Below are 14,236 nucleotides of genomic sequence, written 5' to 3'. Positions count from 1 at the left end.
AAGTGGGTGGTACTGATTAAAAGACTACCTGGGTTAAGAGAGAAAGTGAAGGAAAACAATATAGAATAAATGGAGAAAGGTAGAACTAGCAGTGATAAAACACTGACGAGTAATATGCGAAACTGACAAAGAAACCCGGTAAGGAATACCAATAACAAAAATCAACCTAGAAGGCTGCGGAGATGCTGCTGTCCTAGAAGGGGCCTTCCGGGCCAGCACTCGCCATCACAAGCACCCACGGGACTGGGCCGCCCACCTGCAGCAAACCAACGCGCCCCAACAGCGGCCGGGCGTTCCCGGTACCCTCGTACCCCGGTTCTCCCCGTACCCCGGTACCCCCGTACTCCCGCCCGCTGGCCCCTCAAGGCCCCTCACAGCCCCGCCCTTCCCGGCGGCCCCTGCGCGCCTCCCAGCAGCCCGCGCGGCGCCGCGCGGCAGGATGATCCACGAGCTGCTGCTGGCGCTGAGCGGGTACCCGGGGGCCGCCTTCACCTGGAGCAAGCGCGGCGGCCTGCAGGTACCCGCCGGACCGGGCCGCCCCGTCACGGCCACCGGCCCGGCCCGGCCCGGCCCGGCCCCGCCCCGCCCCGCCCCCGGCACGGACCCGGCCCGGACCCGGCCCGGTCCCGCCCTCACCGCGGCTTCTCCCCTCAGGTGTCCCAGGAGCTGCCGTTCCTGCACCCCAGCGAGACCAGCGTCCTGAACCGGCTCTGCCGCCTCGGCACCGACTACATCCGTTTCGCCGAGTTCGTGGAGCAGTACACGGGGCACGTACAGCAGCAGGTGGGGCCGCCGCGCCGCGGTGCTTCCCGGGCAGAGCGCAGCGGCCGCCGGTGCGCGGATGTCCCGCAGCCAGCGCCAAGAAAGGCGCTTTCCCGAGCAGGGCCGCGGGAAGCTCTGTGCGGCGCACGTAAGAGCGGGCTCAGAACACCGAAGGATAGGCCAAATGTAAAATCTCATTCTTGCAGAAGTGTACTGTAATAATTTCTGGTCACTGCAGACTGGTCGGGGTTTGTGACCTGCACAGGATGCTCGTCCCTGTGTTGTAGTGAGTCCTCGTGGTTTGTGAAGAGCCTCGAGATCCGAGAGGCACGCGTAAGTGCAGAGAAGCACTGAGGTTACTAGTGGTTCCCAGCACTTGCCTATGTCCACAGAAGAGCTAAATATAACCCTGCTCAAGTAACTCTCTTTGTGACAAACTTCTGTGTTGTTTTTTTTTTCTGGGCACTTTCTGGTGGGCTAATGTGCATTTCAACATCTTTGGACCACTGGCAGCTGGTGTAACGCTCCACAGAAACCCCTTGACTCTTTAGGCCTGCACAGGGGAGCTGATGTAGATTTTATTGTTTGGTTTCAGGACCATCATCCATCTCAGCAAAACCAGAGTGGATTACATGGTATTTACTTGCGAGCCTTCTGCACAGGTCTTGATTCAGTGCTGCAGCCATATCGACAAGCACTACTTGACCTAGAACAAGAGGTAAAGGAGAGAGACTTGGAACAAGAGGCTGTCCTGCTGCTGACAGATTGTGGAAAGTTGTCATTTCTGCAATTAATATGCTAAGTCATAGTAGCTAAAGAGGAGAGAAAGTATTTTCCTTTCCACATCAGGGATGTCTTCCAGATTATCCCTGTGAGGTGCTATTGTAAATTACACTTCATTCTAATAAGTATTAAGTGTCTTCTACCTTCAATTCAGTAAGTGCCCCATCTGCCTCAGAGCCCAGTGCTGTCTCAGACTATTGTGACTTCTGTTTTCAATCGTAAAAGTTTTGATTAATCTCTGCTAGATTAGCAGCTGTCATATCTCGGGTATCACCATCCAGTGGTTGTTATAGCCTAAAATGGGACACAGCCCAGAAATATGTGGGGCGTGAAAAAAGCTGTGGGAACTAAAGGTTTGGAATATAGAGCCAAACATGCTTTTTTTACTTATCCATGCCTTATTTTAATTTTCATTACTTGCTTTGTCGTTATTACAGTTTCTGGCCGACCCACATCTTTCCATCTCGCATGTTAATTATTCCTTGGACCAGGTATGTCATGTTAGTAAACACGTCGTGCTCTTTGGTTACTCTTATCGCTTCTTGAGTCTAATAAGAAAGTGGGTGGGATAAATAAGGGTTAGTCTGTCACGTTGTGCCATTTCTTTTTAATGCCTCTACGTTTGTAGTCCCTTACTCATGCTCAGAGGATCACTTGTGCTTTGACACAAAGCCGAGGTCCTCCACCTTGACACTCGCATACTCCTCACTGCCAGTGTTTATCCTGAACTGCAGCTGGGATGCAGTAACTTCATGCATCGTGGTCCAGTGGAGAGAGAACATACTTCCTAGAGATTTTCATGTTGTGTTTCTACTTTGTGGGGAAAGCCAGGTGACAGTTTCATTAAATGATTGTCATCAGGTGCTGTCCACGCTTACTCAAGTACAGTTTTTCTCTCCCTTGCATAGCAGCCTAATTCAATATTTTGCTCCTTGTTCTGCAGTTTCAGTTACTCTTCCCCTCTGTGATGGTGATGGTGGAACAGATCAAGACTCAGAAGGTACAGGAAAATTGTAGCTAGTTTCTCTTAACAGGTTTCCTCTCTTGCTGGTAAAGTTATTTCTGCCCCTATCCCAGACGTCTAATACTAGGAAAGAATGTGGTTTCAGCAATGGGTACCCTATTCCTAGTACTACTGTAAGTATTGAATAACTATTTTGCAAATCCGTGTATGCTGGATTTGACTTCATTATCAGTGTCATCTGTGATGACTTGCATTTTACAATCACAATACATTTCATAGTACAAGATGCTGCCGGTTGGAATTTCTTCTTTTCTGAGTCAGTATTCTCCCACCGTCACCTGAAAAAAAAACCCAAGGCAGAAGTTAATGTTTTCAGAATCCAGAGATGCTTACGTTTTGTTAAGGGAAATTTTGAGAGAAGCTTGGGTGTGGAGCCACGTATAGAAGGCCTCTTTCTTCACTACATGGCATATGTTACATCTTTCTTTAAGACTTGTGCAGCTTCTTAAGGCATCTTCTTGTTAGCCAAAAGTGTAGCGTTTATATGTCTGAAAAGGTCAGTACAGATCCAAATAACAGGCCCAGTCTAACCATCTTTTCTTTCTGTAGATTCACGGATGTCAGATATTGGAGACAGTCCACAAACATAGCTGTGGGGGGTTGCCTCCTGTTCGCAGTGCTCTTGAAAAGTATGTAGATACAGTAAAGCTATTATTTAATTCTTCTGTAGTAACTGGAGTTAGTGTCAAAATGTTTATCTTACTTGTGAAAACTACATGCAAAACAGGCTTGCATGATCTAATAGTAGGAGTAGCATGCAGGGAAAACTGCCACAGTCCCCATTATTTATCTAAAACATGCTTACGGCAGGAATTAAGGCTTTCTCCTTACTTTGGACTTAGGGCTGAGGAAAGTTCAGACCCTATGTTTTTTCTTCTTTTGAGGTCTGTATGTTTTGCATATGGTTGGCCTGTTGTTATTTTTTGATCCTTCAAAAGGATGTGACTGGGTGAGTGTTGCTGGGTTTGTATGTCCTTGGGGAGAAAGTCAGACTACTTAAAAGATAATTTGTGTTCGTGCTGAAATGGTAATTGAGTAGAAACAGGAGGACTAGAAAGCCACTGCAAACTTACTTATACTTCTGGTATACTAGCAGATCTCCATGGAGCAGCCACATAGAGGATATGTTGGTTTGGTTTCGCAAGTGATTGGTCCACCTTTCTCTGTTTAAAAAAAAAAAAATTATAAAATTCCACCTTAGCCATTTAGCACTTGCTGTATTGCCTAACTGGACTTTCCAGGATGATGTACAGTCAGGTTTTGATTACTGTGTGCAGAGGCCCCACTGTCTTATTTCTCTTGACCTCAGGATTCTGGCTGTGTGTCATGGAGTCATGTATAAGCAGCTCTCCGCCTGGATGCTGCATGGATTGCTACTAGACCAGCATGAAGAGTTCTTTATCAAACAGGGCCCCTCTTCTGGGAATGTCCCTAGCCAACCTGAAGAAGATGATGACGACCTAGGAATTGGGGGACTTACAGGAAAACAGCTACGAGAACTGCAGGACCTGGTAAGACTGCAAGTCATAGCTTGGCATCCTTCAGTCCTTAGGGAACTAAAGGAGAAATAGATTGTCTTCTGCTTCAGTGCAAGCTATGCTAGGCTGGACGTATGCTGAGAGCTGGTGGGATGGCAAATCAACAGAATATTGTAATGGGTTGCAGCCAGGCATAAAGAACAGAGACACTGTTTGGCACAGCTGGATAATCCTGGGGCAGAAAGCCCCGTGGATGGAATCTGTAGATGCTGATGTCAAGGAATTGGAAGTGCTGTACTCTCGCCTTGCTCTTGAGTGACTCTTCTGACTCCTTACGGCCATCACTGATCTGCTGCACACAGGCACTGGCAGGACAAGCAAGTGCAAGGGAAGGGGTCTGGGGAGCTCGGGTGTTGGCTTGACTTGCACCCTTTCTGTTGGCAGCTGGGTCAGGTACCTTTCTTGCACAACTGTTTGTTGTGCAAATGTTACCTAGCAGGATAATACTGCTGACATTACTGGGGAAAACGTGCTATGTGAGAGTCCAGAGACTGCTAAGAACACGTCCAGGGTGCTAGGCTAAGCAAGGGAGCAACCTGCCAGCACACTGGTGAAATGCAGGAGCTCCTCACGGAGATGACAGGCCGTTGGAGTGCTCTTGTGCGAAGTAGCTTTCTCAGTGGAGTAATCTCCCACACTTTGTGCACCTGAATAGCGTCTGCATCGGGGACCAGTGAGGAGCAACTGCAATTCTGTAAATTTACACTCTGGGCACCCATGGTGTTAACGTGCTACGTGCAGCTTGGCTGCGAGCACACAGAAGATTCACCCCCAAAACACCCTGCGTTGCATACTGATTAAGTGCCCTGTACAGGGAGTCTCTGCTACACACAGGCGAAAACAAGGGAAAACTTTAAAAGGCAGTTAGTGAAAAATCTATTATTTCACTATATTGGATATAGGAAAAATGTGAATATTGGTGAGTCTTCTAGATCTGTGGTGGAAAATGTAGGCATTAAGAAGATGACACCAAGAGAGCCTAATTAACTCTCTTTGTCAGTATTATTGACTTAACAGTCTTGGCAGTTCTTCAGTCAGAGAGAAAAATAAGAAATAGAGTTTTGATGGGATTGGCCAGTAAAATACTTGCGTATTTCCTCATCTAAAAGTGTCAAGAATCTTAAGAATTGCCAAGCTGTTAATGTTAGTATACAAACTTGTACTGAACTCCTCTACTAAAATGAAGAATTCTGTAGATGGCAAACGTTCTCAAAAATTTGTCAGCACAGTGTTTTTTGGATTATAGACCAATGAACCTAATTCTCCAATAACAAGAAAGCCAAATGAAATAATCACTATTGCTTCTCTGAGGGAAAATCTTGCCTCTGTACTTGGAGCTCTTTATTAATACATTCAGAAAAAAGTTAGTAACTTACTGTATTGTTCTAAACACCTTTTGCAGGAACTGAGAAAATTGCCTAATTTATGCTAGCAAGCCTTCAGATCTTTAGCCTATTAGCTCACTAGCGGAGGTGTTTACATTTGGCCCATATCACAAGTGTTCTAGCAGTGTTAAAACATATAGGAATGGATGTAGGGGAGGAATATTTTTGGTAGTGCTAATTAACATTGTTATGGCTGCAAAAAAACTAATGTAATGCAGTTGCAACAAAAATTCCGCTGGCTGATGTAACATTATCCTTTGGGAGAGCCAATTTGCTGCTGTTCCACAAAGGTTTAGCTTCTCCTTTTCCCGCTTCTGCTCCCCTCTCTGATGAAAGCAACATCTTCTCTAGGGAGATCTGCTAGCGTACCAGAAATATAAAAAAGTTTTCAGGCTCTTAAATGATGCAGATCAGGTTTGCTACCTTTCTGCTTACTTCAAATAACTTCGGTTCTGCCTCTCTCCCCCTGCTCCCTTTACACACCTTTTCTGTCTGTTTTTCTCACACTTTTTTTGCTTGATTTCTTTTCCCTGGGGTCTCTGACAGCGCTTGATTGAGGAGGAGAACATGTTAGCTCCATCTCTAAAACAGTTTTCTCTGCGGGTAGAAATGCTGCCTTCATACATTCCTGTGCGGGTTGCTGAGAAAATCCTCTTTGTGGGAGAATCTGTACAGATGTTTGAGAATCAAAATGTTAACCTGACCAGAAAAGGTAAGGAACATCTTTCTTGCAGACTTTGCTCAGTTATGCGTGATTGACAAGTATCTTCCAAAATGCTGCATTAATGAATGCCTCAACAGTCTCCCACTATTGGCCAGTATTCCTCAGAACATAGGGATGGTTGTGCCAGGACAGAGCAGTGGCCCCAGTGTTCTGCTTCGGATTGATTTCAAGGGATCGGTATAAGAACAGGATGAGTAAATAATAATAATAACACTTCCCAAACACAGTCTCCAAGTTTCCATCAACAAGTCACTGTGTGATTTGCTCTGGATAAATAAATAAAACAATTGCAAAGGTCATGTTTTCAGTTTGCATCCCTGTCCCTGAAGGGCACAGAGAGACACAAGGGCACATCTTGCTCTGAGTGTACATGTTGCAGAATGATGTCACAGGATTAAAGCGCATCCACAAACAAGAGATTCATTGCAAGGTGGTCCCAGAGGTCACTGTGGAAGACAAATGATCACGATGGAGCCTTTACGAGAGTAAGAGAGAGATAATTCCAGCTGATGGTTCTCTTTGAGAGCCTGATGGAAATACATTCCTACACCACTTGGGGACTGCTCTATCTTGAACTTGTCTATGCAAAAGTACTGAAGTGACTCGACATTGCAGAGAACAAAGGACCAATTAAATTAGACTGTTTTCTTGCCTTAACAGAAGGCAGGTGAAAAAAGGTCTCCTAGCTTAGTTGATTTAAAAAAAAAAAAAAAATCCCCAAGTTCAAGCAATAGGACAGATTTGAAAGGGGCAGGGGTAGATGGAGAACCAAACCAACTAGTTAATCTGGCAGAAAAGTTGGGGTTTCAAAGATCTAGCTCAGCCCTAGGAAGAGGGCTGTTAGCGGCAGTCATTCACATGGACGTATTTTGGGTGTTTACTGACAGCACAGCACGGCCACGTCAGGTGTCTCTACTGTAACTGTACTTGCAGTAGTTGTCTTGTACTCTGGTACCTGTACTTTGAGGCCTCCTCAGCTTCGCATTCCTCTCCAGACCTGGGATGGTGCTGCCCAGGCGGCCTTTCTGTGCTGGGAGGGGTCTGCACTTCTCCAAACAGTATTCCTTGTTACTGTCCACAATGCTGTTCTCACCGCTGCACAGGCTCCATCCTAAAAAACCAGGAGGACACTTTTGCAGCAGAGCTACATCGACTCAAGCAGCAACCGCTCTTTAGTTTGGTGGACTTCGAATCAGTGGTTGACTGGATACGGAGCACTGTTGCCGAGGTGAGGATCCTGGGAAGGGTAACGGCAGCTCCTGGTTGTGTGAAAGACAGAGAGGAGGCGGCTCTTTAGAATCAGTGGTTGAACAAGCGTGTGAACGCTGCAGGTGGCTTTCTTAGGGGGGGCTCAGAGCTTCGTGTTACCCCAACTTCTGATGACAAAAGGACACTAACAAATACTATGCACTTTCATGGGGGAAAGAGGAGAATTTTTATGTATTTTTTTACTTCACCTGAAACAACTTCAGAACTTCTCATCATGCTTTCAGCATAATGGCATCTCACTGGAGAAATTCTTTGCTTCGGCAATTTTTAATCTTTTTTTCATTTAGGGCTGGGAGGGAACCTGAGAAGATGGGGAGGTTAGAGAAGTGAGAACAAAGCTAGGGTGGACCTGATTTAATAAGAACTTGCTTATTTTTTTGTCATGGGTTGTCATGTTTCCTAGGCAGTTTCTTGCTGGTATACATCAAGAGTGTACTAACTAATAGCGTGGGCTGCCTACACACAGGATTCTTAGTGTGTTCTCTTGTGCTTTATATAGTATTTTATATAGGTGCTTTTTTATATGCATGACAAGTACTTTAAGACAGCTGCTGTTCTCACCGAATGGGTTTAGATAAATCTGAAGGGAGCTTTCTTTTGTGTTTTTTTTTTTTGTTTGTTTCCTCACTAGCATCTTTGGAAACTGATGGTGGAGGAGTCAGATTTACTAGGACAACTGAAGGTAATTTAACTGCTAGTTTGTTTTTGCTCAATCAGCTTAATTTTTTTTTCTTTTTTAATGGCTCTTTCCAATTAAACTCTTTAGTGTGTTACATTGTGCGCTTTCTTCTTTTAGGTAAAGCTATTTTCATTTTCCGGATCTCAAGAATAAACACAGAGTGACAGAACTTGGTCAGAGACAGAGTTAGAGGGGTATCTGTACGTGGTTTTGTGGTTTGCACCTTGAAGCAAAGGCAGAGTAGACTTTCTGGGCACTGGATGAAATTCAGAGCTCCCTAGCTGTGTTTTGAAGGGAAGAAGTTGTCCAAGCAATAGTAAAAATGGATGCTATCAGCTAGGATGCTTAAAATTTCAGTTTTTGATATGCTTATATACAAAAAAATTCATCTCTACAGATTATAAAAGACTTTTACCTTTTGGGAAGAGGTGAGCTGTTTCAGGCCTTCATTGACACTGCACAGCAAATGTTAAAAACACCACCTACGGCTGTAACTGAACATGGTGAGTGTTGCTTCTTTGCTTACCAAACTGTCCTCGCTATGGTATAGCCACGTCCAGTCCAGAAGAGCCCTCTCTTATCCTGTGGATGTTGCTGTTAGTTCTGAAAGAACAGCACTTGTGAATTAGAATGTCTCACAGAGTGGGTGGAAATAACATCTTGGAAGCTCTCAGATGGCAGGCTTCACTCCATGTTTGAAACGGGAATTAAATGAAATGAGTGGAAATAGCGTGTCAGTTGTTTTTTATGGCTGAGCATAAATAATTAATGGGTGCAAAAATAGGACTAGCTGCATCATCTTGTGTTGGTATCTGTGCTCTCTCATCAGATGTCAACGTTGCGTTTCAGCAGTCTGCTCATAAGGTGCTGTTAGATGATGACAACCTTCTTCCTCTGCTTCACTTAACCATTGAGTATCATGGAAAGGAGCATAAAGGTATCTACTTGCATCTTTAGTAGCGAGTTAAGAGGAGAGATGATGACCTTGTTTTCAAGTCCCATTACTTACCCTTCTCTGATGTTAAAGAAATACTAACTTTGTTCCCTGTGCAGCCCTATGTGATGGCCTGGCCTGCTTTGGCTCTTCTTACTCTGTTCTTTCCCCTTGTCTTCCTTGCCATGGTTGTCTTGACTGAGAAGACAACTTAATTCAGCACCTCATTTGTTTTCAGATACTTCTCAGACTCGTGAAGGGCCTTCCCGGGAGTTATCTCCACGTGAAGCCCCCGCATCTGGATGGGCAGCTCTGGGCCTTTCTTACAAAGTGCAATGGCCACTGCACATTCTCTTTACTCCTGCTGTTCTGGAGAAGTAAGTACTAGGTATGGTCTTTGTATATTCATCTATAGGTTCCCTGATCTCAGCACTCACTAATGTGGTGGTGGGGTTTTTTTTTCCCCTCTGTGGAGAGAAAGGCAGAGCTACAATACTTCATCTTGCTTCTTGAACCTTGAAATGACTCCACTTACTCAATTGAGGGTACTTGTTGTAGTGACAGTAAGACCTGCAAAATGCTGATGGATATTTTTTTTTTTTTTAATGAACAGTGCTGTTTTGACAAAACATTGTCAGCTCTTCCTATGGTGAAATTAACTTTGTATTTTTTAGGTCAGTAATCAATACAAGCAGAAATCTGATAACTCTGAGATGGGCCATCACCTGACCTACCCTGTCTGTTGGCTGGCAGCCACCTCCTGTTTCTTCTTCCAGTCTTGCATTGTTATGTCCTCCAGTACCTGCACCCAAGGAAGATTTTAATCTTAAACTTTGTATTTTTTGACTGTAGGTACAATGTTGTGTTCAAATACTTGTTGAGTGTGCGACGAGTCCAGGCTGAGCTACAGCACTGCTGGGCTCTCCAGATGCAACGCAAACACCTGAAATCCAACAGAACTGATGCCATCAAGTGGCGTCTGAGGGATCACATGGCTTTCCTTGTGGACAATCTTCAGTATTATCTGCAGGTCAGGATTATAGAGAAAGGTAAACTATCGGTCAGTCAGGCACGGGCAGAAATGCATGGAGGGAGCACTGAAGTCATGTGTTTCAGCGTTCAGATTCTTTGTACCTTAAGGAAATCAGGATTTCCTTTGGAACAAGTCTATAACTTTGAGTTCCCAGATTTAGTCCTACAATTATAAAGTTTTGGACTTGTGAATCCGTGAGTGTTACTGGAAATGCAGGAGGTTTGGCTATCCAGTGCTGCTGAACATTTATGAGAAGCCAGAGACATCTCTGAAGTAGCCTCATTAAGATACCATCCTGGCTTCCTCCCTTCACATGAACTCCAGTTTGAGTTAAGTGACAAGCTGTTTTGGGTTTTTTTGTTAGGCTTTTTTTTTTCTTTAAGAATTGAAAGAAGCCATATTCTGACCATTTGAAGTAAAAAGACTTTTCAAATGTAAACAGCAGTTACTAGTAGCATGATTTTGTGAGAATTATTATAATTTTGTTAATAGATGTAACAGCTGAGTTGAGGGTGCCTGGCCTTCTAGATTCTCCAGAGTAATCTGGCTGAGCTTTTGCACTGCAGCCTTTGCCCCGAGATTCCAGATAGTGTCTCCCAGTATAAAGTTCAGAGATTATTACAATCAAATACCTTTGTTTACATGCTAGTTGTATCCTTTTTCAATAGTTAATCTTAAAGAAAGTGACCATTTCCCTTTTTACTTAGATAATACTTAGGCATCAAAAATTGTCTGTTGGTCCATATGTCCCCACCCTGCCCCCCTTATGGATTACTGTTTTATGTAATTCCCCATTCAGGAGGCAGAGAGGTGATCCTCAGCCTCTAAGGTAAGAGTAGCAATAAGGAAAGTAAATTTCTCACACAAAACTTCTGGCTGGTCTGAAGTACTCCCATTCCTCAAGATACTAATGAGATTTCTTCACATATCCATCAGGTAGATGTACTGGAGTCTCAGTTCTCACAGCTTCTGCAGCAGATAAATGCCACGCGAGATTTTGAGAGTATACGATTGGCTCATGATCATTTCTTAAGTAATCTGTTGGCTCAGTCTTTCATCCTCCTAAAACCTGTAAGTAGGTCTTGTTTTCACCTTTTTCTACAAATTCTCCAACTGCCCTAAGAAACACACTTTTGAACAGATATGACAAACAGTCTCTTTTAAAACAGATCAGTGATAATCTCCTGCAGAGCACAGACTACAGTTCTAGGAATAAAGCAGGTATAAGCTAGAACAGATAACTGAATTAAGATCACTTAATTTACTTTAATTTACTTAATTTACTTTAAATTATTTACTTATTTAATCACTTAAAAGTTGGTGAGTGTGGATGCTGCATTCCTGGCAATTTAAAATCAAGGTTATTCCAGTGTTCAGTTAACCTTATTAACTTAAATTCTGTTGGTGTATTTTCTCACAGGCAATTTTATTAAGTACTAATTAGCATAGTGCTGAGAACTGTATTCCTGAGGGACTCATTCTGAAATGCATTAGATTAGGAAAAATTCCCTCTCTTATACTTTGGAGGATAAAAATAGTTGAGATGTTCCTGAGTGGAGTTTAAGGGTCTTTTTTACGGTTGCTTTAGTAAAAAATGTTACAGTGTTCCCAGTATTTTTAGTAAACACGTGACCTCACAGAAACATTCCCAAAGAAGGTTGGTATCAGTGAAACACAGTGATACGCAGATATTGTCCGTTTCATTATTTCACTCCGTTTACGAGGCTATAGCATAAAGATGGCAGAATACTAATTATCCAGTCGGGAACTTTTATGTGTTCCGGTAGTTCTGTCTGTGAGGCCTTTGGGCTTTCTTAACACTCCTGAGTGCATGTTACCTTGATCAACTGATACCAAAGAAATTCCAGGTTTTGTGAACAGTGGAACCAAGGCCTTGAACCACAGCTCATCCTGTTCTTTATCCTTCCTTCTCAATCCCGAAGCTGTGGTGGTGGCTTGCTGGCTGGGCAGGGAAGCCAGTGTTCAACTTCTGTGCCTGTGCAGATGGCTTAAGCCAGTCGCTGTCTCCCCAGTAAGGTCTGCAAAAGGTTGGGGGTCGGGGGGAAGACGCAGCATAACATTTAAGTTCTTTTTCCATAGAAAACCTTACAAAAATGCTATGGGTGCTTTAACATCTTCCTTACTGATCAAAAACAGGGTATCGGCAACATCTTGATTATAAACGCTGCAACTTTTCAGGTACTAAGAACAGCTTTCTCTGGGTTTGAACTCTGTTTAAACTACTATCTTGTATTTTTTATCCCATGCAGGTTTTCCACTGCTTAAATGAAATTCTGGATCTTTGTCATAGTTTTTGTTCCCTGGTCAGTCAGAATCTGGGCCCATTAGATGAACGGGGAGCTGCACAACTCAGTATTTTGGTGAAGGTAAACCTGTTTATATGGACCTGTTCTCCCATGCAAACATTTGCCTAAGCCATCATCTTGGCTTTAACAGCTGTAGAACAGGAGTGAGTTTAAGCTGAGACCTTCTATATGAGTGCTTGCAATGATTTTAATTAATCAACTGCTCCCAAGTCAAAAATTCTATGTGAAAAGAGAGGAGGAATGGGGGCAGATATGCAAAAATTACCCTATTAGAATAACAAGGAGTTGGGTATCAGTTGTTGCCTCTACTCCTCCTTTTGGATACCTAACACCTAATAACTCTTGCAGCTGACAGCTTACCTTACCCTGGACCACAAGCATCGCTTCTCCTGCAGTGATTCTTTCCTTCAGGCTGTCGTTCCTTCAGGATTCTTTAGGCAGGAAGAGATGAAAGGCTTGCTTGCTTTTTTTCTTGAGCGTGCCCAGAACTGACTCCTTCTAATTTGTAGGGATTCAGTCGTCAGTCCTCACTTCTCTTCAAGATTCTGTCTAGTGTTCGCAACCATCAGATAAACTCTGACTTAGCTCAACTGCTGCTACGCTTGGATTATAACAAATACTACACCCAGGCTGGAGGAACCTTGGGCAGGTAGGAATATCTTCAGGGTTGCTTGTAGCATTACCTTGAGGTACTTGAAGTACAAAGTGATCTAAATGAGCATAAGTCCTTTTAATTGGCGGTGTAAGGCAAAATAATTAGAAGCAAAGTGTTGCTAAATACGACGACAGAGAAGTAACAAACCAGCATGAGTTGATTGTTGGTTTTCTTATGCTTTCTTCCCCCCCAGTTTGTTTTGACACAAACAAGCTGCTAGCTCATATTGGCTGAGAAATGCTGATGTGGGTTGGTAAGGGGAGTTCCTTTCAACACCTAGTTAATATTGCACCATTCTCTTGCAGTTTTGGCGTTTAAGCACTAAGACCTTTTCTTCAGGCTGTGACCAACGACACGTCAAGCAGTGGAGACGGGTGCTCTTGGGAAGTCTGCACTCAACTGGTAGCTGGCTCTTGCCTTGTGAACCACTGTGTCAGAAGGAACTGGGAGGAAGCACCACTTACATGAGGCTGCCCGGTGACTGCAGAAAGCTACTCCACTTTTTCTGAGCTAGTAAAAACATGCTTTCTGCAGCCCTGCATGTACTCACAAATGCTTCTAGGGAGGCAATCTAGGCCCCTTCACAAAGTGAAAGTGCAGCAAGAATTATGTTCTCTTGACTTTTCAGCTGGACTATGATCCTTCGCGAGTTGGGAGCACGGAGGAACTAGTCTGTTGTTCTTGACTAGGAAGAAGTTTTGGCTGTATTAAGAAGTTCCACTTGTGCAGTAAACTGATTTTCAGTACACAATGTCCGCTCATCAAATAGCTCCTTCCAGGTAAATGAATCGACTGCACTGGCAGAGGTGAAGGGGGAGGGAAGAAGGAATAGATCTTTAAGAATCCCTTCTCAGAGTAAACTGTTGTAGCATATCGGCAGAGGAGCCACCGGTGATGCTACATGCTTTCTCTATAACTTAATACATTTTGTGTGTGCTAAATTTACACATCAAAACAGGAGCTTTGCCCTCTTCAAAGTGCAAACCTCCCTCTGCTGGCAGAAAAGGGGGTTAGAAACAAAGCTAGGGAGAAACTTAGCTACGCTGCCAGCTCTCAGTGTACTGTTTACATGCAAGACTCTGGAATGCTACTAGTGATCAGAATAAAACTATCTTGTCATGCA

General features: G+C 43.9%; 1 protein-coding gene and 1 long non-coding RNA gene across 2 annotated transcripts; one reads left to right on the top strand and one right to left on the bottom strand.

Moving 5' to 3' along the window:
• The first annotated feature begins 425 nt into the window (after positions 1-425).
• TUBGCP4 (tubulin gamma complex component 4) lies at positions 426-14,236 on the top strand. The gene is made up of 18 exons (XM_074837388.1): positions 426-517; positions 655-783; positions 1,358-1,480; positions 1,983-2,036; positions 2,489-2,545; positions 3,119-3,198; positions 3,879-4,080; positions 6,039-6,204; positions 7,320-7,444; positions 8,117-8,167; positions 8,562-8,667; positions 8,994-9,101; positions 9,337-9,475; positions 9,951-10,128; positions 11,068-11,202; positions 12,402-12,518; positions 12,968-13,107; positions 13,419-14,236. Exons 1-18 carry the CDS (start codon positions 440-442, stop codon positions 13,429-13,431), a joined length of 2,001 nt encoding a protein of 666 aa, XP_074693489.1. The 5' UTR covers positions 426-439; the 3' UTR covers positions 13,432-14,236.
• LOC141928727 (uncharacterized) lies at positions 8,745-11,073 on the bottom strand. The gene is made up of 3 exons (XR_012624849.1): positions 10,995-11,073; positions 9,833-9,900; positions 8,745-8,767 (listed from the first exon to the last, which is right to left on the bottom strand). It is a non-coding gene; the product is annotated as an uncharacterized LOC141928727 (long non-coding RNA).

The sequence above is a fragment of the Strix aluco genome, chromosome 12 (genome assembly GCF_031877795.1).
Source record: "Strix aluco isolate bStrAlu1 chromosome 12, bStrAlu1.hap1, whole genome shotgun sequence".
Taxonomy (NCBI): Eukaryota; Metazoa; Chordata; class Aves; order Strigiformes; family Strigidae; genus Strix; species Strix aluco.
The sequence above is the reverse complement of the archived record's forward strand: the minus strand, read 5'-3'. Positions and strand labels throughout refer to the sequence as shown.

Coding starts and splice junctions, on each gene's coding strand:
- TUBGCP4 (XM_074837388.1), top strand. CDS start 440: ATGATCCACGAGCTGCTGCTGGCGCTGAGCGGGTACCCGGGGGCCGCC. Junction 1,481..1,982: donor TACTTGACCTAGAACAAGAG/GTAAAGGAGAGA, acceptor TCGTTATTACAG/TTTCTGGCCGACCCACATCT. Junction 12,519..12,967: donor AACTCAGTATTTTGGTGAAG/GTAAACCTGTTT, acceptor TCTAATTTGTAG/GGATTCAGTCGTCAGTCCTC.